Raw genomic sequence first — 20,753 nt, 5'->3', positions numbered from 1 at the left:
TCGTGCACATGCGTATTACGTGTTCAGTCTATAGTGTTTCATCGCCATCTACTGGCCTGGCTGAAGAATACAGCGGTTTTAGTCGTTTTCGCGGATCCATGTGAATGGGGATCGTTTTGACAATAGTGTCGTCTGTACACGGAAAACTCAAAGGAAAAACTTCTGCTTGACAGGAAAATAAAACAACCCGTTTGGCTGCAATCACAAAATCCCATCCTCTGAAATTTCTCTCTGCCATATCTAAGGAAACAGAAAGAGATTTCATCCCACTGAGCGGCAGAGGTGAAGTGTGTCAGTGGGATAGGCATGACTCCAGGTTACGAAGTGATTATTCCAGCATTAGGAGGCTTATAAAGGCTTGCTGAGTGACGGACAGGACCAGCTGAGGCCAGAATACACAACACGACATGCTGAGAAGATTGTGGGCCTTTCTTTTAGTCCAGCGTGATTAAGAATAATTACACGACATGGACGCGCACCAGAATAATAAATAGATTTGTTTGGAAACTCAAATTATTTTGAAGTTGTCTGCTGAATAAGCCAGGCGGTTGAAGTACTACATGTTTACTGATTAGCCAGGGGGTGGTTTGTTTTTTCTTCCACCTTTCTCTTCCCATTCCAGTCAGCCTCCCAGGACATATCTATGCTTTTTCCATTTCCAGGCACAACTGAGTACAACAGACCGAGAACAGTTCACGCTTTTTGATGTTGCTTTTCAGCTCCCTGGGTTTCAGGCTCACTGAGCACATTCTCCTGACAACAGTATAAACTCATTTTAAAATCACTGGAGAAAATCACTGGAGTTTACAGAGAATGATTGATTTGGAGGCGTCTACAATAGAAGATTAATGCCGTGATTCGGTCTTCATTGATCAAGCACAACGGCCGTGAATCTCAGGTTAAAGGTGATGTCTGTCAATATTGATGTGTGTGTTCAGTAAAGCAGATGCTAATTTGTTTGATTAATCCTGCAGTAATACCAGAGTTAAACAAGAACGGCATAAAGCAACATCCCTCATACGGAAGACCAGATTAATGCATGCATATCACAATTTATCAGACAGCATTACATCATTTTCATTAACATTATATATATACTGGATCTATCTATCTATCTATCTATCTATCTATCTATCTATCTATCTATCTATCTATCTATCTATCTATCTATCTATCTATCTATCTATCTATAGTGTGTGTGTGTGTGTGTGTGTGTGTGTGTGAGAGAGAGAGAGAGAGAGAGAGAGAGAGAGGGGGGGAATAAATCCAAATGATATTAAGACATTATTGTAGAGAAAGCTGGTATTGTTGCAGTATTCTTCATCATATGCATCACTGTTCCTCCCTAGTCTTTTTAATTTATTTTTTTACAGACAATTAAGAAAACTTGGCATGAGGTTTGATAGTCTGAGGTTTCACAGGGATGAAGAAGAGCCCCAGAGCCAAAAACAAGCACCATCTGTCTCGAAGTTAGAAAGCACAGCATGCAAATCTATTATACTTCAATTAATTAGTTTCTACAGCAAAAAAAAACAACTATTATATATTGTTTTTTGTTTGTTTTTTAAAATCTGAATATGTGAACTATTTATTTACATATAAATAAATAGTATTTGGATGTTTTTAATATATATATATATATATATATACACTCACCTAAAGGATTATTAGGAACACCTGTTCAATTTCTCATTAATGCGATTATCTAATCAACCAATCAGTTGCAGTTGCTTCAATGCATTTAGGGGTGTGGTCCTGGTCAAGACAATCTCCTGAACTCCAAACTGAATGTCAGAATGGGAAAGAAAGGTGATTTAAGTAATTTTGAGCGTGGTATGGTTGTTGGTGCCAGACGGGCCGGTCTGAGTATTTCACAATCCGCTCAGTTACTGGGATTTTCACGCACAACCATTTCTAGGGTTTACAAAGAATGGTGTGAAAAGGGAAAAACATCCAGTATGAGGCAGTCCTGTGGGCGAAAATGCCTTGTTGATGCTAGAGGTCAGAGGAGAATGGGCCAACTGATTCAAGCTGATAGAAGAGCAACTTTGACTGAAATAACCACTCGTTACAACCGAGGTATGCAGCAAAGCATTTGTGAAGACACAACACGCACAACCTTGAGGCGGATGGGCTACAACAGCAGAAGACCCCACCGGGTACCACTCATCTCCACTACAAATAGGAAAAAGAGGCTACAATTTGCACAAGCTCACCAAAATTGGACAGTTGAAGACTGGAAAAATGTTGCCTGGTCTGATGAGTCTCGATTTCTGTTGAGACATTCAGATGGTAGAGTCAGAATTTGGCGTAAACAGAATGAGAACATGGATCCATCATGCCTTGTTACCACTGTGCAGGCTGGTGGTGGTGGTCTAATGGTGTGGGGGATGTTTTCTTGGCACACTTTAGGCCCCTTAGTGCCAATTGGGCATCGTTTAAATGCCACGGCCTACCTGAGCATTGTTTCTGACCATGTCCATCCCTTTATGACCACCATGTACCCATCCTCTGATGGCTACTTCCAGCAGGATAATGCACCATGTCACAAAGCTTGAATCATTTCAAATTGGTTTCTTGAACATGACAATGAGTTCACTGTACTAAAATGGCCCCCACAGTCACCAGATCTCAACCCAATAGAGCATCTTTGGGATGTGGTGGAACGGGAGCTTCGTGCCCTGGATGTGTATCCCACAAATCTCCATCAACTGCAAGATGCTATCCTATCAATATGGACCAACATTTCTAAAGAATGCTTTCAGCACCTTGTTGAATCAATGCCACGTAGAATTAAGGCAGTTCTGAAGGCAAAAGGGGGTCAAACACAGTTTCTGCGTCAAATACGATTGACAATTAGCATACAGTTTGGATTGGCGGTATGGTTCCGTTCTGGGCGAGAACTCCCTGCGCATCCATGCAGCCTAGCATGGATAAGAGCAGGGAGAGCAGCAATAATCCCCCTTGGGGTAAACAGAACAGAACCAACATGAAAGTTTGCAAATATATTTAATTCAAGATTTTAAAGTACAACATAATCGAGAATTTATTCTGATTCAAAGGGAAATCAGAATGCCAAATCCTGACTGGGCGAGAGGAGGAGCTGGGGATGGAGGAGGGTAATTAGCTCCTGAGAAACGCAATAGCTGCTGATAATACTGAAGGAGCTTATGTATACAGTGATCGGTGTCGTATTCCTATAGGTAGATGTGGATCAGCTGATGCGAGCTTGACTAACGTGACCTGCCAGAACTAACGCTATGCTTGATATTAGTATGGTGTTCCTAATAATCCTTTAGGTGAGTGTATATATATATATATATATATATATATATATATATATATATACAGTGCAATGCATAAGTGAATACACCCATGCTAAAGTTGACTAAAAAGAGGAATAAAAAATCATATTTTGGAAATTGAACTTAATGCCTTAATTTAAAAAATTAGGAAAAATCCAACCTTTAAGGACACCAATTTTCTTTGTGAATGAATAATGTATCGTAAATAAATAAATGTTCTTCCTTAAAATACATGGTGCATAAGTGAGTACACCCCTATGTTAAATTCCCATAGAGGCAGGCAGATTTTTATTTTTAAGTATTTTTTAATATTTTTTTTTAGGATACTATGCATCCTGATAAAGTTCCCTTGGCCTTTGGAATTAAAATAGCCCCACATCATCACATAGCCTTCACCATACCTAGAGATTGGCATGGGGTACTTTCCATAAGATCATCTCTCAATGCAAATCAAACTAGCTTTTAGGCTAACTGAAATAAAATCATGCCAATCTCTAGGTATGGTGAAGGCTATGTGATGATGTGGGGCTATTTTAATTAGGGAACTTTATCAGGATGCATAGTATCCTAAAAAAAAATAAAAAAAAATACTTAAAAATAAAAATCTGCCTGCCTCTATGGGAATTTAACATAGGGGTGTACTCACTTATGCACCCTGTATTTTAAGGAAGAACATTTATTTATTTACGATACATTATTCATTCACAAAGAAAATTGGTGTCCTTAAAGGTTGGATTTTTCCAATTTTTTTAAATTAAGGCATTAAGTTCAATTTCCAAAATATGATTTTTTATTCCTCTTTTTAGTCAACTTTAGCATGGGTGTATTCACTTATGCATTGCACTGTATATATATATATATATATATATATATATATATATATATATATATATATATATATATATATATATATATATATGCTGGTATGATATATGCACTACAGTCAAATGTTTAAGATAATTAAGATATTTTAATAACATATAATATAACAATAATAACATAGAATTTAATATAGAAATCTTTTGTAACATTATAAATGCCACTTGTGATCAATTTAATGTGTCCTTGCTCAATAAAAGTAACTACCTTAGTTAACATGAAGAATGAACAACACTTCTACAGCATTTATTAAGCTTTGCTAATGTTAATTTCAACATTTACTAATACATTATTAAAATCAAAAGTTGTATTTGTTAACATTAGTTCATACACTGTAAACTAACATGAACAGTTCGATTTTTATTAACTAACGTTTACAAAAATTAACAAACACAGTAACAAATGTATTGCTCACTGTTAGTTCATGTTAATTAATCCATTAACAAATGTTAACTAATGAACCTTATTGTAAAATATTACCAGTGTTTCTTTCTTTCCTTACCCTAGACTTTTTAATGGTAGTACATCATGGTTTCCACAAAAATATTAAGCAGCAAAACACTGATAATGATGATTAATGTTTCTTGATCATCAAATCATCATATTATACTGATTTCTGAAGGATCATGTGACACTGAAGACTGGAGTAATGATGCTGAAAATTCAGCTTTGATCACAGGAATAAATTACACTTTACTATATATTCACATAGAAAACAGATGATTTACATTGTAAAAATATGTCACTATTTTTACTGTATTTTTTATTAGATAAATACAGCCTTGGTGAGCAGAAGACACTTTCAAAAACATTTACAAATTTTAATTATTCCAAACTTTTACTATACAGTAACTCCAATTATTACAGCTGCACATTTTCATGTTTTATTTAACAGCTCAAAAGTAAATGATCCATGTGTGGTAATCCAGTGGGATCGTCCCGTCATCACGGATGGCTGTTATTGTTGTCACAGGCTCCTGATGTCTGTGGACTATTTGTGGCTTTCTAGGCTCTATAAATGGAAACCTGCTGTGCTCGAGAGTTATCGGTACACTACACACTCTCACTCACGTCAAGCTGAACACGCAGGGCACGGGAATGCCAGTATAGCAGCAAACAAGTCTTCAGCACAACACACACACACACACACATACACACATGGCCCTGGAACAGCCACAACGGACCTGGGGAAAGGTAAGCCCAAACGCCTGGGATCTAGAAAGGAAAAGCAGTCAGTTGTTATGTGGATTTCGTCCTTCAGGATTGACAGTGTCTCTGTTTAACCAAGAACGTTTTTCTTTCGGTGTGTGAAGTGCGCAGTTGAGTGGAATTAGTCGTTCAGTTTAAGCAAATGTTTAAGATGTTTGAGTGGAGTAGAGAGTCATTGTCAATGAAGATGAAAGAAACAAATGTTGCTGGAAAGTTCATGGTCAGAAAGGCAACAGGTGCAACTGTATTGCTTGAATTCTTCACAAACCACTTGACTATAGTCATTAATAATTTCTCATTAACCAACTCATTCAGATGAGTTTTGGAGTCTTATTTGATAATTATGCTTAATTCAAATATAATATATGACAGGCAGAACATGTAAAACACACACATAGACACATATGGTAACGCTTTAAGGTTTAATCTGTTAACATGAACTAATGATAAACAGTACATGCAGCATTTAATAATCTGAATTAATGTTAATTAAAATCCAAAGCATGTTGGTTAATGCATTAATTAATGCTAACAAATTAGATCATATTATAAAGTGTTACCTTATTTATTTACACCATTTAAAGTCCCCCTGTGGTGAAAATCCATCTTTTAATGTTGTTTTTGTGTCTATGTGGTGTTTTTAATATGCTTTAAGACAAAGCATGTGTAAATTCATAAGTCGACAGCATTGCTGAGTATTTTCTCCTTAAAACTGCAGTGAACCAAAGACAGTCTCAAAAACACGCTTTGAAATCGCTGGTGTTTCTGACGTCACAAACTACCTTGTAACCAATCAGATCAACGTGTGATCGTCAACCAGTGGATCTCTGAGCTGAGTGAGTGAGTGGAGGCGGGGCTCATTCGCATCGCATATTCATAGAACCATATACTAAATGAGGCAAGGGTGTCGAGTTACATTCAAGATATTTTAACCCTTGTGTGCTGTTCGTTTGGGACTCGTGCTGTTTGGAGTCTTCAGAGATCCCAGGCAATAAGATGTAATTTTGTAACAATTTTTGTTTTAGACAAATATAATTTTACTCAGGTTTTTATACAACACAGCTTTTTATTTAAAATTCACTTTACAAAAGACCCACATTTCTAACTTTCATTCATGGGGATCACATGGATAATTTGACATGGTTTACTGTAAGATTTTTTCCCATCTTTTGGAAAATGCCATTTTAAAAGTAAAAAATTATCACTTTAACCAGTAGATGGCTATAGAGCTCCACTATTTGCTATTTGACTAACGGAAAGACATCTTTTCACAAGTTTTTCCAGTTGGATTCATATTTCTACACATTAGTTTTTTCAAACAAAACTTTTTTCATTAATGTTACATTATGATTAGAATCAAACCTAAACAAGATGTTACAAAGTGAAAATTTGGAGTCTTTAGAGTTTATCTATTTTTCTTTGTTTATCTATTTTTCATATAATTCTACAAATTTAATCTACACTTCAGTTACTAAATAAAGAGAACATATATCATATTACATAGAGTACAAATACATGACATGAACATCAAACTGCAATGAACTGAACAGCAATAACAAATGAGCAAATAAAGCAGTAACCAATGAAAAATTAGTTTTCAATTTCAGAAAAACCTTAAATATGTAAAAATCGAACACCTAAGAAGGATAATCAGTGGTCTCGTCTCATACAGTGTTGATCACTAGTCAGCGCACTGCAGGCAATAGGCATGGTAAACGGCATGACTTCTGCAGATGGGGTTAGTGCAGGTTCTGCACATCACTGTGGTTTTCCGATCCTTTTCACGGGAACAGAGGAAGCATCTCATCCTCTTCCTGGGAGTTGCTTCTGTGTGTGATGTAGAAGCTTCATTCTCCACCTCCAGAGGTCTTCTGGCTTTGTTCAGGACACAGAGAGAGGCTGGTGTGCGTGGAGGGTGCTGTCGATTCTCCATAAGCGGAGCCACCAGAGCTTTTCCAAGCTCCTCCAGAAACAGCCTTCTCCTGAAGCTTTTCCCCGAGTGCCATTCTGGACGGGTGTCACACCATAACACGTAGGAATTCAGCGCAGAGACGTCAAGAATGTTGAAAAACAGCGCCATCGGCCAACGAGCCGTCTTTCGTTTGCATGTGTAAGCGGCGACCATCTGAAATATTACAAACACACACTTAGTTCATCTGCTGCGGTCTGGTTGCAAAATTAATATGATTAGGGCTGCAACAACTAATCGATAAAATCGATTATTATCGACAATGAAAATAATCGACAACGAATGTGATTATGTCACGTCGTTTTACAGTAGTGAATACTAGGGCTGCACGATTAATCACAATTTACATGAAATCGCATGTAAATCGAGTTGGCTTATCACGATTATCAAAGCCTGCGATTATTTTTTATGCGCAGCTTGTCAGTGACGTACGGCTCTGTAAACGCTGCTCCATCCACAAACACTGAGAGTTTGAGTCACTTCTAACGTGCATTTGAAAAAGCAAACATTATCATTCTAGGGCTGGTCCGAATACCATTTTTTGAGCTTCGAAGCTTCGGTAGTAATGAACATCGAATATTCGAAGCTTCGGAGAGAGGGTGCTGAACATATTCTTCTCTCTAATAAAGGCAGGAATCTCTATGTGTCTGTATATCCGTTTGCATTTTTATTATTTCGAGAACCGTTCATCCAATCGACTTCACAAGGGAGTGCAGTGTTGCAGTTGGTGCAATATAGATGGACACGCGAGACATGACACGTTCAGAATTAATAAACTTTTAGTAAACTACAGAGCAGCGCGCCTCACGCGGGCAGGGCTTATATGCTCTGAGAACAGACACTGCACTAGTGATGCACACCACACTGCACACCGCACACACACAGGTCTTAAATTAAGCAATACTTTTAAGGTAGTCTAATATTTTTCTGACTAACAAATTACTGACACAGTAAAGGGTAGATTTAAATAAAGAAAAACAAAATTTAAATAAAGAAAAAACGAAATTTAAATAAAGAAAAACTAAATTTAAATAAAGAAAAACGAAATTAAGTTAAATTAAAAACAAGATTAATTTAGATTGATAATAACGGGTAAAAAGGCTAATACATTTCGTTTCTATTATTCTATTTTCCACAATGTCAAAGCAAGGCAGCTTAACCCAAAACACAAGCTCAGACATGCACTTTGGTCCATACAAACTCCGCTGTTCTGCGCTCTAGCCAGAGAACACTCCCGGCGTCGGTTCTATTTCTAGCATGCACGCGTTTTCCGCATGGCTCGAGCCGCGCCTGAGACCGTGTCTCACGCAGGCAGTGTGCAAACTCCAACCTGTTAACATGGGAGCCGAAATAAAAACAGACACGCCAGCAGCCAGTGTGTCGCAGGCCTTATTCAAGCGCGAATGAGAACCGTTTCGCGGGGGATCCCAGGTGTGCAAAAAAAAAAAAAAAAAACGAATATTCGAATGTCAAATTTTCAAATCGAATACCAACCCACCGAACGAATATTCGAACATTCGAATATTTGGGTCCAGCCCTATATCATTCATGAACCTCTTGAGAAAAAGACAACATTTAATAACATGCTTTTACTTCCAAACTCACAGTGTTTCCATTTTGCATATTCTGACAAGTGTCTTGTTAAACTTCAGAGTTCAATGAACAAGCGCCAGTGGGCTTAAACATCTTCAAACAGATGAAGCGCAGTAGAATAGGAGCGCAATTCAATAATAATTTTTTTTAAAAAATGAAGAAACAATCGACAGATTAATCGATAATCAAAATAATCGTTAGTTGCAGCCCTAAATATGACACTCACTTTATAACTACTATTCACATTTCAATAAAAATAAATAGAAAATGCAATAAATAAATAAATAAATAAATACCTTATCCAGGTTGTCCACTCCTCCTTTGGATTTGTTATAATCCAGGATTATGGCTGGCTTCTTGTCGCCTCTGCTGCTCACTGAGGCGTCCCGGTGTAGTGTGCTCAGCAAAAGCACAGTTTCCCCTTTTTTGGGACAGTAAGAAACAAGGGACTGTGTTTTAGTAAAGGCAAACACTGACGAAAAGCAAGCTCTGCCTTTTGTTGCAAGCAGGGCAGGAGGGAGTTCTGGCTTATTTTTTCCAATTATCCCGACCATTGTAAGCCTCCTCTTTAGCAGCTCCTGGGAAAGAGCATGTGATGTGAAAAAATGATCACAGAAGATCGTGTGACCTCGCAGGCCTTCGGTGACATCAAGCATAACTCCCGTCCCTGGGTCCTTTTTTTGATTTCCACTCACAGACTTGCCTGTGTAAACTTGCATTTGCCAGGCGTAGCTTGTTTTTGAATCGCATGCTGCCAAAATTTTAATGCCGTATTTCGCTGGCTTACTGGGCATGTACTGTCTGAATGGACAGCGCCCTCTAAACGGCACCAGGAACTCATCAACTGTGACGTTTGGGCCAGGATTGTACATCATGGGCAGACGTTCAACCCATTTGTTCCACACGAGCCGGATTGCTGCTAATTTATCTTTTGAAGAAATTCTTTTCTGCTTATTGTCAAACCTGATGACCCTTGAAATTTTCCTGAAGGTTTTCAAAGGCATGACTGCACCAAAAATTGCCCTTCCGGAATCTGGGTGCCATAAACTTGCCATGTTCTCATTGTTTGCACAGTAAACACCAGCAAGAATAACAACACCAATATAGGCCTGAATATCTGCCAAATCCAGATCCGTCCACTCATCAGCAAAAACTCGTCTCCCCTCCATATTTGACATTTCAAGCACAATCTTTTGAATTTCCTCTATCAAAAACAGCTCAAAGGTTGATTTGATGTCCTTAGCATGAGAAGATGCGTATATGGTTATTCCTGTGGTCATCTGCAGTGCTGGCTTTGATTTTTTTGCACGAGGGGGTGGAGATGATGACCAGCCAATGCTTCTATCTTTAGAGAGGTAAGTGTCCTCATCAGCATCCTCTTCATCTGCATTTTCCTCATAAGTTTCGTTGTGATCTTGGTCCTGCTCTAGGTGATCTTCTGTTTCAGAAGCTTCATCAAAGTCCTCTGATTCAGCATCTGCCACATCTTCACCATCACTAGAGTCTAAAACATAACCCAGGGTCTCCTGAAGACTGAACTGTTTCGCCATGATGTTGAATCAGAATGAACTGCGTGTAAGTCACAGTTATACCTGAGGCTTTACTTGTCAAACGGTGTTGGATTTTTCTGGACCTCAGCGATTAACTTCTCCGCAATGTCATCTGCCATTTTAAATGCGTGAGCCCTTAAATTAGAATGGATTCTGATTGGCTGTCAGTGTTTTATCGTTCAACAGCTGGAAAAAAAAATCGTTTTGAAAGTGATCCCAGTGATATTGTGTCTCTATATCGTTATCGTTATAGTTGTGGTGTGAACTCTGCTATTCTTTAATAGCCTATTGAGAAAGATTTTAAGAACTATATCTTTATTGTTACCTATCTTTATCAGTATCGCCCTTGGTGTTAACGGGCCTTAATTACAATTATCCCACTAAGAATTGTGGCCAAATAACACAAAGAAATGTGAATGGGGGATTACACAATGTACTGAAGTGAAGGTGAAATAAAGTATTCAGTACATGTGATTAAATATGTATGAAGTTGAAAAATTCCAATATGAACCCTCATATCAATTGACACCAAGATCAATGAAAATGCAAATCATTATTATAATAATAGTGAGCCCACACACTCATCCATGTCTATCATTCATTCACAGTCTTAAACAAAATAAATAGTCGCAGGCTTGAGAGCGTGGTGGCCGCTTCAATTTAAAAGCAAAATTAAATAAATAGCTTAACTGCACGTGCTTAGTAGTACATACGACCCGAGAAGATGTCCAATTGCAAATGTACAGGGCTGCAAGTTCAGTCACCCAACAGTTTAGCAGATATGTGTGAAGATAGTGAAGAAAACTCGCAAATCATCAGAGAGAATGAATGTCTTTTCCCATGGACGAGGAGGTTATCTCGGTCAATAAACAAATAACTAAAGAAACAGCTGTCCGTTTCCTGTGCAAAATATTATATCATCAGTCCATGTAACTTATAAAACAGATTACAAACATTACTGGGTGTACTATATTTTTAGAGAACTAACGCGGATTGCCAGTTCCTTTCACATTCTCCTCGCGAGCTGCATCTCCGAAGCCCCGCCCCCTCGCGACCAGTAAACATGGGAATTGACCATCAGAAAACCAGTACAATAAAGATGGGCAGGTATTTCAGTGCAAGCATGTTAGGGTGTATAAACACATGTAAATGCTAGTACTTTAAAACCAAACTTATTAACCCTTTGTAGTCTGTATTTCTATGCATATGAATATCTGCATAATCCCATCTGGGCTACACAGACAAAATACTCTGATAGCAGGAAAGATCTTCTGCCTCAAACTCTGTGGTCTCAGTATTGGAACTGTTTGTTTGTGTGTGTGTGCTAAATTGTATTGTCTCTCTCTCTCTCTCTCTCTCTCTCTCTCTCTCTCTCTCTCTCTCTCTCTCTCTCTCTCTCTCTCTCTCTCTCTGTGTGTGTGTACATTGTCAGTGCAACCAATTTATTTTTGTGGTGGTTCTGCATTTTGATTTATTTTATTAGAATATTTTATTTTATTCTGTCTGTGTGTTCTGCGTTGTTTCTGATTTTGAGGATGAATTTTGTCCATTTTCTAAGCAGCACAAGTGTAACTTTTTTCACACTATCATACATATCATAGATATCATTCCAATTTTTTACTTTTTTTTGTAGATCTAAAAAAAAAGTGTTGACAACAGTACAAAGTCTCATGCCATTTGGACAAAGAGAACATTTTTTATTTATTTCAGCAAACATCATTTGGGGTCACAGCGCACAAGGTTTAAGGCATGAATAATCTTTTTTTTTTCAAGGAAAAAACGTTTAAATATGTCATTTTGATGATCAAATATGAGTTTTATGGGATGAAATTATTGACTACAAGGGGACTTTATTTAGAAATGAATCAAAAGACGTTCAATTTTAGTATGACTACAGTGGAAAGTCTAGAGCAACACATTTAACTGATGAATAATACTATTTATTCACAATATAATGTGACTGTTTAAATACTTGACTGACTCTCATTAGCATTACGGGAGTGTTGTGTGCATAACACCTTGTGTTGGCTCTGTCTCATGTTGCATAAGCTATATTTATCTATGAGGAACTATGCCAGACGCTTCACCTTTTAGCGCCAACTTTTAATGCGTGTCAGATAATCCAGGCAGGTTAGCATGAAATAAGTTTACAACCATACACAATCAATGATATGTTTGACAGATGAGTTCTCAGGCAGCTTCTCAATGCAAAGCGTTATGGCAGCAGAATAGGGGAGGAGCTGCCTCTCCGAAGAAAAAGCCCTGCTAGTGTTTCCCAGCTTTGATGCAGTCTCTTATCATATGGCAAAACCCAAAAGCCCTTGACAGCCTTTGGACTCTTTGAGGCGAGCTGGAAGCTGATGGGTGTGTTCTGGGGTATAAATTTTCCTAAAACCCAACAACACACCTATCAGCTTCCAGCTCGCCTCAAAGAGTCCAACGTTTTCAAACTCCCGTTGACATTACTGCTTAGGGTAAAATTTTCAAAGATGAATTTAGGCAGGATAGAATGAAAATAAATGGTTATTTACAGTGCAGATGCCAACAGGGCCAGTTATTAGCTTCAAAAAGTCAGAGTAAACACAATGAAAAGTTAAGACAGCATGCCCTTACGAAAAAGAAGTATACTTCAAGTTCATTTTATTAAGTATACTTAAGTAATGTTCAAGTATACTTTATGTAGTAAGTATACTAATATCAATGTGTACTTGTAGTAAACTTGTAAGTGTACTATTTCAATACTGCTTGGGACTAAATTGGCCCACTTTTAGTATATAAAAGTATACGTTTAAGTGTACTATAAGTGTAACAGTAGTAAACTTTAAGTACACAACTAGGTTTCTCATTTGAAATGCATCTGTACTACAAGTGAACTTATAAGTATACTAGTAGTTTACTATTTTAATACAGGTTGTAATTTTTTTAGTTTATGAAAGTACACACTGAAGAGTATTCTCAGTAAACTACTAGTTTAGTAGTTTACACTCCAAGTATACTTGTAAGTTTTCTTTAAGTGAACATAACATTAAACTTATAGTTTACTATTTATATATTATTTTTGCACTTGCAGTATACTACTATGTTCAAATGTAGATATTATTTTTTATACTTGAAAAATACCTTTAACTGTACTTTAACTCATTTTAAAAACATTTTATTAGCTTCATGCATTTTTCAACACTTGAATGTCGGTAAGTTTCATAAAGAAAGGCAACATTTTAAACAAAGAAAAATCACATTTTTGTCAAAGACTACGCCTTGATCAGATTCAGAAACGTGATCAAAACACAGATGGAGTAGATCGAGTCCAACACCCCCAAAGCTTCACAGTCATTTTCTCTTCATGGGTTCGACATTTCATTTGGTAACATTAAGCAGTTTTGATTTACATGATATTTAATGTTTGATGATCATGTTATTTTACATTTGTGTGAGCAATCTTCTATCACTTGTTTCAACTTCTTCTTCTCCTGTGTTTGATCCAGAGATTCTGTACTAGAAGATGTGTCATAGCGCCCCCTACCGTATAACAGTGAAAACATGGATAGCTGGAAAATTCAGTCAATGGTGGGAAAAAGTAGAATTAAAGTAAATTCCTATGTACTCTACCAGTGGACAAGCCTACACACAAATTCAGATACGCAGAATTAGAAACACATCTGTTTTATATCAATATTCTAATCAATATTTTCAAGTTTCATAATATGAAAAACTATGTTAAAAAAGTATATTTAATAGGCTACTCGATCAAAAGAGTTAACACAACTCAACTACAAGCCAAGTATACTTTGAATACTTAATTATACTTTTAAGTATATCTCAATCAAAATATTGAGTACAAGTACAGGCCAAATATACTTGGACTTTTCTCTCAGTATAAGTCAAGTACACTTAAGTGTAATTTTAAGTATATTTCTGAGAAGTATGTAAAATGTAGACTGAAAGTATACTTTCTTATTTTTAGTTTAAAATAAGTATACTAATAGAACACTTGAATAAAACTTCTTTTTAGTAAGGTTGAGCTTAACCCTCTACTGCATCTCCTTCATGAACAACAAATACATATAAATGATATGTTCATTTTTAACTTTATCGTTATCAGCCTGATAACAAAATTTGCCCGATGTATTAAAGCCGATAAATAATGTATTATTTGCTTCAGCTGAGACACTTCAGATATTCGACATTGAATTGCTTGAAATATGATTGGAATCACTTAGTTCAGTGCATTATGTGCAGCGCAAGTCTGTCATATGGGCTACATAAAATTATAATGGCTACATTATGATTGTGTGTTTGGAACATGGCTTTTAATGGTGAGACTTTTGTTTTTGTAATCAGTCTCTCAGAAAGTATATACATTTTTTTAGATTGATCGGCCAATATATCAGTTATCGGCTTTCAAATATAAAGAATTATCGGTTATCAGACAAAATGTTCATATCATCCCTACTTGTTAACGTATAAATATCAGTATTGTGATATTTTTTGTCCTCAGCTCAGCAGATTAGTTTCATAGTATACATCAAGAAAGTAAACATTCAGGTGTTATATTATTTTTTTGTGAATTCTAGACTTTATGGCCCAGAAATTAAACCTGCGCCTACTGGACTCCCTTATATCATTTACTGTAATAGGAAAATGAAATTGAAAATTGGATTCTTGCCAGTTTTTGCATTGTTTAAAATCTGTAATTCTTCCATTTCAAGGCTTTATGCTAAATTTATCAAATAAATTGCTTGTAGCAGAAAAAATATCAATGTTGCCATATTTTGTGCACATAGTGATTGGAGTGTCTTCACATCCGGCATACGTCTGATTCACTTTCATTGCAAAGATCATTAATTATCAACTTGCACAACACCGGTTAAACTGAAAACAGAAAGCTTTTAATGTGTTCTGGCCGTTCATTTTCACGATAACAGTGTTTGATGGCTCCAGAGCGAAAACTTTGAAATGGGTTCCAAGGTGCAAGTTTTGAAATATTTTGAAAAAGGTTATCATCTCTGTGTAAACTTAAAAAACATGAATCTGTGTTGACAAGGACATTATAGACTACAGCCTCTAGCATGAGCCACTTGTGTGCCTCTTGAGGCCAGGAGTGTGAGGTTTAGTTGCAGTTAAGGCTGAAGTGCATTATTAGGCACAATGAATATCAAATTGAGCGCCTAATCCATTGCTATGATCGGCTATGGGTGCTGTCATATGGTGAACATAGTAGCTCAAACCAGTGTTTTAGAATAAAAAATCAAAGTTCAAGTTCAAATCAAGTCAAATCAAATCAAGTCCACAACAGCTATATTTGATACCAGGCTTCATGCCTGAATTGCTACTGTAAACACCAAAAGATAAATAGATATTGCAGGTCGACTGCAAAAGACTGATTAGACAGCACAAGACAACATCCATTTGTTTGTTGTAAAGCTGAAGTGTTTATTTTTAATTTTTTTTATGGAATCAGTGTTTTTGAACAAGACGTAGCGTTATTGTTCACTTTTAATATACTGACTTATGTTTCTCGTACACGCAAGTCTTGTTCTCTGTTCTGCTGTAAACAACTCTTAAATGAGGCGTCAGCTGTGTTTTAAACTCTGATGCCAAATGCTTTATAGGCCAAGAGCGAAAATACAACCAAAGGTCAGCTCAGCATTATTGTTGTGTGCGACCAAATCATTACTCAATCTAAATCTGGGCTGTAAACAGTTTCTTTCAAAGCCTCTGTGTCTGTAGAGCCACAGCGGTTATTTTAAGAGAACAACCTGTGCAAGACTAACCGGTGAAAACTGCCCAGTTTTCAGTGCATCGCTTCTTCAAAGTTTGTTGAATTACTAATCAAAGAGATGCTGGATCTGAGTCCCGTGTTATGGATATAACACTATGCTGGGAACAGCTTGGGACAAACACACCCCTTGCTTGGGCATGGCATGGAAATGTGAGCCTTAAGGAACGGTATGATCCACATAACACTGAGGGATACAGAGAGAGATTTTATAGGCGAGTAGGAAATGCCTGCCGAGGCCTTTGACTGCTTCTGTTTGTTTGTGGCTTTTGCTGTCACTGTGGATACACTACAGGGGTGTTGCAAGCTCTGTGTGTAACCCCCTTTTGCTGATAGTGTAAACGTTTCTGTTATAAATATAATGTGAGACTATAATCTTTATTTGCAGACACTCTGGAACCGCATGATAGTGTTTTTGACTGGCTGATGAAACTACCAGGAACACACAGTCCCAAATCCTGCACTTGGACAGTCAATCCCTCCTGGTATCTTTAAAAGTATAACATTTTTGCACTTTATGTTTTTCGCAATGGAAAAAAAATCAAAGCTACTTTTGACTGGCCATCAGTGGAGAAGTGCCCCACCATCACACACACACACACACACACACACCAGTGGGGCATGGGGCAAAAATGCCACTAAATTGAATAAAAAATGCCTCCAAAATCCATGATATGGTGCAAAAAAAATCTTGCTGTTTAAGTTCTTGTTTTCAATATTTATTAGTAATACCACATAAGGAAGAGTGCTGTTTTCACGAATATCAGCATGATATTAATTTTATACAACAGCTCAATAAACAAGAAATTAATATTAGGTGACTTACATATTAGACTCACAATATAGTTTTTGGGTCTATTTTGCCAACAAAAATAGCTCTAAACAAATCCACGGTAGAGCGATCCTGCGTCTCCGAGCAACACAGTGATGTTTCGTTACTGAATGAATCCACGTTTTCGAACAAATCGGTCTAATTAAAAGTCTGTGAAGTCGAAAAACGCCTAAAGATTCACTCACACTAGCTTTATCCCTAAATGAATCAGCCGTTTTGTTTGACTGGATGATTCAGTGACTCATTTACTGAGACAGTGATTAGCTGCCACCTTCTGGCTGGTTTAGTTTCACGATTAAAAGTATAATTTCATTTCAGCTGAGAGAGCGACTAAGATTGAAAGCTGTTTTGTTCCTGAATGGTTGAATGAATAGAATGAGTTTATAGATTCACTATTAAGAGTGAAATATGAGATTGTTAAATATAAGAGAGATAATAAAGTAATTTCAGTCATGTTGCATACAATCTATTTTTCTTTTTTTCTCATTGGGGAGCCTCTATTACTGTGCATTTAGTATTGGCGTAAGGGTACATTTTTATTATAGAGATCATTTGACAGAACACAGTTTTGATCATTTTGAAGATCATTAGGCAAAAATTATGTTTAGCATATTGCAGTGCTGTATTAACAACTGCTATGCTCATGTCTTTGAAATGTTTAGTCACAGCATACATAAGAATATTTTTTATTACACAGTGAACATACGTATGCATGTTGCATGTAAGGTAACGTAAGACAAGCCTGATCTACTTTTTTTCTAGACTCTGTCTGCTACCATTACAGTGCCACTTTCTCTCTCTGTTTGAACACCAAACACTTTGACAAGAACTTCATGGTCGGCCTTTAAAGTCTATTTTTATCCTGCGTCCCTGAGAGAGGGAAAGGCTGAATGTCAGAGCCAGAATCAAAGCTATTTGAACTCTTTAATGTTGGCTTGAAACATATGGATGTATTGCACAAAAAAATCACCATCACCAATGCCATAAGTACCTATTATCATCATCAGTAAATTAAGGACATGGCAGTGTGAGAAGGCGAACGATTTAATATGAGTAAGACACAGGAAATTTGTAAAAATACTGTCCTCTTTTGTAACAGTCATTACTTGCTCAAGAATGAGATGAGCTCTGTTGATTCCTGTTATTTAGTTTATCCGCTCTGACTAATTCATGGCTAGAGGGTTGAAAACCTCCTGCTAAGCTTTATTAGTTATCTTCATTAAGAAGATACTCAAGCCTATTGAATTTAAATTGACGAGAGACACTGCAAGGCAACGAACGGCTCTATGCAATCTCTTTTTAAGCCTTCAGATTGTATTGCAAAAATTAGATGCTAAATTATGAGTTAATTCCATTATCTGGATTTGCTCAACGTGTGTGATGTACCTTGCATTTTAAGTGATAATTAATGACGTTATTTGATGGGAAAATCTCTTTGACACTCCTCCTTTGTCTCGATAAAAAACAAAACAAAACAATATAGCATTTCTCAACTGACTGAGTGACAGAAAATATGACTAAAAATAATAGTTTTTGTAGTCATGATCATACAGCGAGATAATAGTGGGAGAACTTGCAAGCTCAAGAGTAATTGTCTTGTTAAATGTGCCTCAATGTAGTTTTGTTCTTGAAGAATGAGGCAGCGCTTGGGAAGTGGCTCAATCAAATGATTAAAAAGCCTGAAATCACATGTTAAATCCTCTCAAATATGGCTTTGGACTTTTTCTTATCTGATACAAAAATAAATAATAGCTCTTCTACATATTACAAAAAGAGAGATCTATGAGTGCTGATTAACCCTACTGGAACAACCTCGAGGGCCAAAGGCCTGTCAATTTACCATCGGGTTGAAACTAGGAATATTTACATCACCAATCATGTGTTAAATAAAATTCAAGTTTTGGGCACTTGTGATCTATTTCCAGCAACTGCTGCAATATTTCAGTCACTAAAAACATCGGGATGTTCTAAACACTTAACATGAAAAACACTTAAAGTGCCTTAATGTAATAAAACAGTGATATTTAAAAGATCAAATTCAGCATACACCTTATTGATGATGCATACTATATTTAATTGAGCAGATGTTCCCAGAAAATTAACACAACACGCTAAATGGTTGAGTTTCCTTTATAATGGTTTTCTATGGAAAAAAACGCTAATCGAGAAACTGTGCATTGATTTTATATTCTGGGTTAGTATACTTGCCTATACATATGCATTATCAGCATGGTGTATATTGCATTCTTACTACATTAGTACTTAACATAACATAACAGTACTTAACTTAACTTAACATTAGTACGAAACATAGTAAAAATAACTGTCAGGCAATGGAGAAAAGCCTTGTTTTGTCATCCAGGTTGGCGTTCCTATAAGGGTGTGATGTCACGTTAAATCTATTAATTAATCGGTTGTAACGTCCATCGAATATTCAGACAGACCACTGAATAACAGTTGTGGTCATACTGGAAGTTTACCTACACCTTGCATCTAACATTAATTATTACTAATTACTATTAATTTGCTAACAAACAATATTGAGTAATTTACATGTATGACAAAAATGGACCTTTCAGCAACAAAATTGAAATGAAGCACAACAAACTTTTGCCAAGCTGGAGTGTGGCTGGTTCTTTGAAGCCTCAGATTTATTATCTGCTTATCTGAGAGTGTTAGGTCATTTTCACTTTTTTTCCTTATTTGCAGAACAGCAATTGTAATTGCAATGACAATTTATTTAATATCCAAAGGTGGTATTTTTGCATTTCATTGACTCTGCGAGCGAGGTATGAGACTGCTTTGTTGATTATAATTGGAGGTTTGCGGGAGTGCAGAACAAAAAGCCACGTGAAACTGTTCAAGGGACCCCGGTCTGCGTCATCACAGGTTATGTTGATTATAATGGGAGCGATCAAGTCATTAGCAGTGGGGTCTCGCTCTGCACTCAAAGACACGCCACAACATTTTTTTTCTTCTTGAAACTAAATATGTGGGTGATACTCCAGCTAACTAAAATATGTTCTTAGAATATGTGTTGCTAACACGTTTTGCCATTAAGTTATGAAAACGTTATTTCTGCACGTTCAAAACATCCAGTTTAACGTGTTAAGAAGGTTTTTCTTGGTTTATGTGAATGTTTGAGGAACATTCCATTCTATCATTCTGATAATATCATGAAAACATTATTTCAGAATGTTTGTGTCACGGTTCTGTTATATTTGGACTTTTAGTTTGTTTACCTTCAATCACATGTGTCCTGTGTTGTAGTTTCCCACCACTCTTTAGTCACTATGGTTTCTGTAACACAGTATGTTATTCGGGGAAGAAGGAGGCGGGAATCGGTGAACGTTCAACATTTTTTAATTATTAAATAAACACAAAATTAAAAGCGGCAGCCCCTCATGGACGACTGCCACACACATAACCAAAACATAACGTAAAATAGTCCAAGCCTCGTCCTCTCTCGTCCTTCACTGAAGAACATACAAAGTTTGTACAGAAAGGCTCAGCTGGGTTTTAAGACTTAACACTTTAACACTTAACACTTTTAAGATTTAACACTTTTTCCAAATTGTTTACATTTTACCAGCGTTTAAAAGTTTTTACAAAAATAACAGATACGACTTTAAGATTG

General features: G+C 36.7%; 2 protein-coding genes across 4 annotated transcripts in view; one reads left to right on the top strand and one right to left on the bottom strand.

Annotated features, from left to right (window-relative positions):
• Positions 1 to 5,225: 5,225 nt before the first annotated feature.
• mlip (muscular LMNA-interacting protein) overlaps positions 5,226 to 20,753 on the top strand; it is a 51,267-nt gene continuing 35,739 nt past the window's right edge. The window contains exons 1-2 of one of the 3 annotated variants that reach the window (XM_084093594.1): positions 5,250 to 5,378; positions 16,673 to 16,769. Coding sequence is in view for 2 of the 3 variants with exons in the window: in XM_084093591.1 (XP_083949717.1) it covers positions 5,343 to 5,378 (36 nt within the window). In the remaining variant the exon portion in view is untranslated. Of the gene's footprint in view, positions 5,379 to 10,385; positions 10,531 to 16,672; positions 16,770 to 20,753 lie in introns of all 3 variants that reach the window. The other 2 variants (XM_084093592.1, XM_084093591.1) reach the window with 2 other exon arrangements.
• On the bottom strand, positions 6,445 to 10,505 carry LOC311069967 (piggyBac transposable element-derived protein 4-like; the record flags this gene model as incomplete). The annotated part of the gene is made up of 2 exons (XM_084093595.1): positions 6,445 to 7,518; positions 9,252 to 10,505. 2 exons carry the CDS (start codon positions 10,503 to 10,505, stop codon positions 7,075 to 7,077), a joined length of 1,698 nt encoding a protein of 565 aa, XP_083949721.1. The 3' UTR covers positions 6,445 to 7,074.

This window comes from Abramis brama, assembly GCF_963993115.1.
Source record: "Abramis brama genome assembly, chromosome: 19".
Lineage (NCBI taxonomy): Eukaryota > Metazoa > Chordata > Actinopteri > Cypriniformes > Leuciscidae > Abramis > Abramis brama.
The sequence above is the reverse complement of the archived record's forward strand: the minus strand, read 5'-3'. Positions and strand labels throughout refer to the sequence as shown.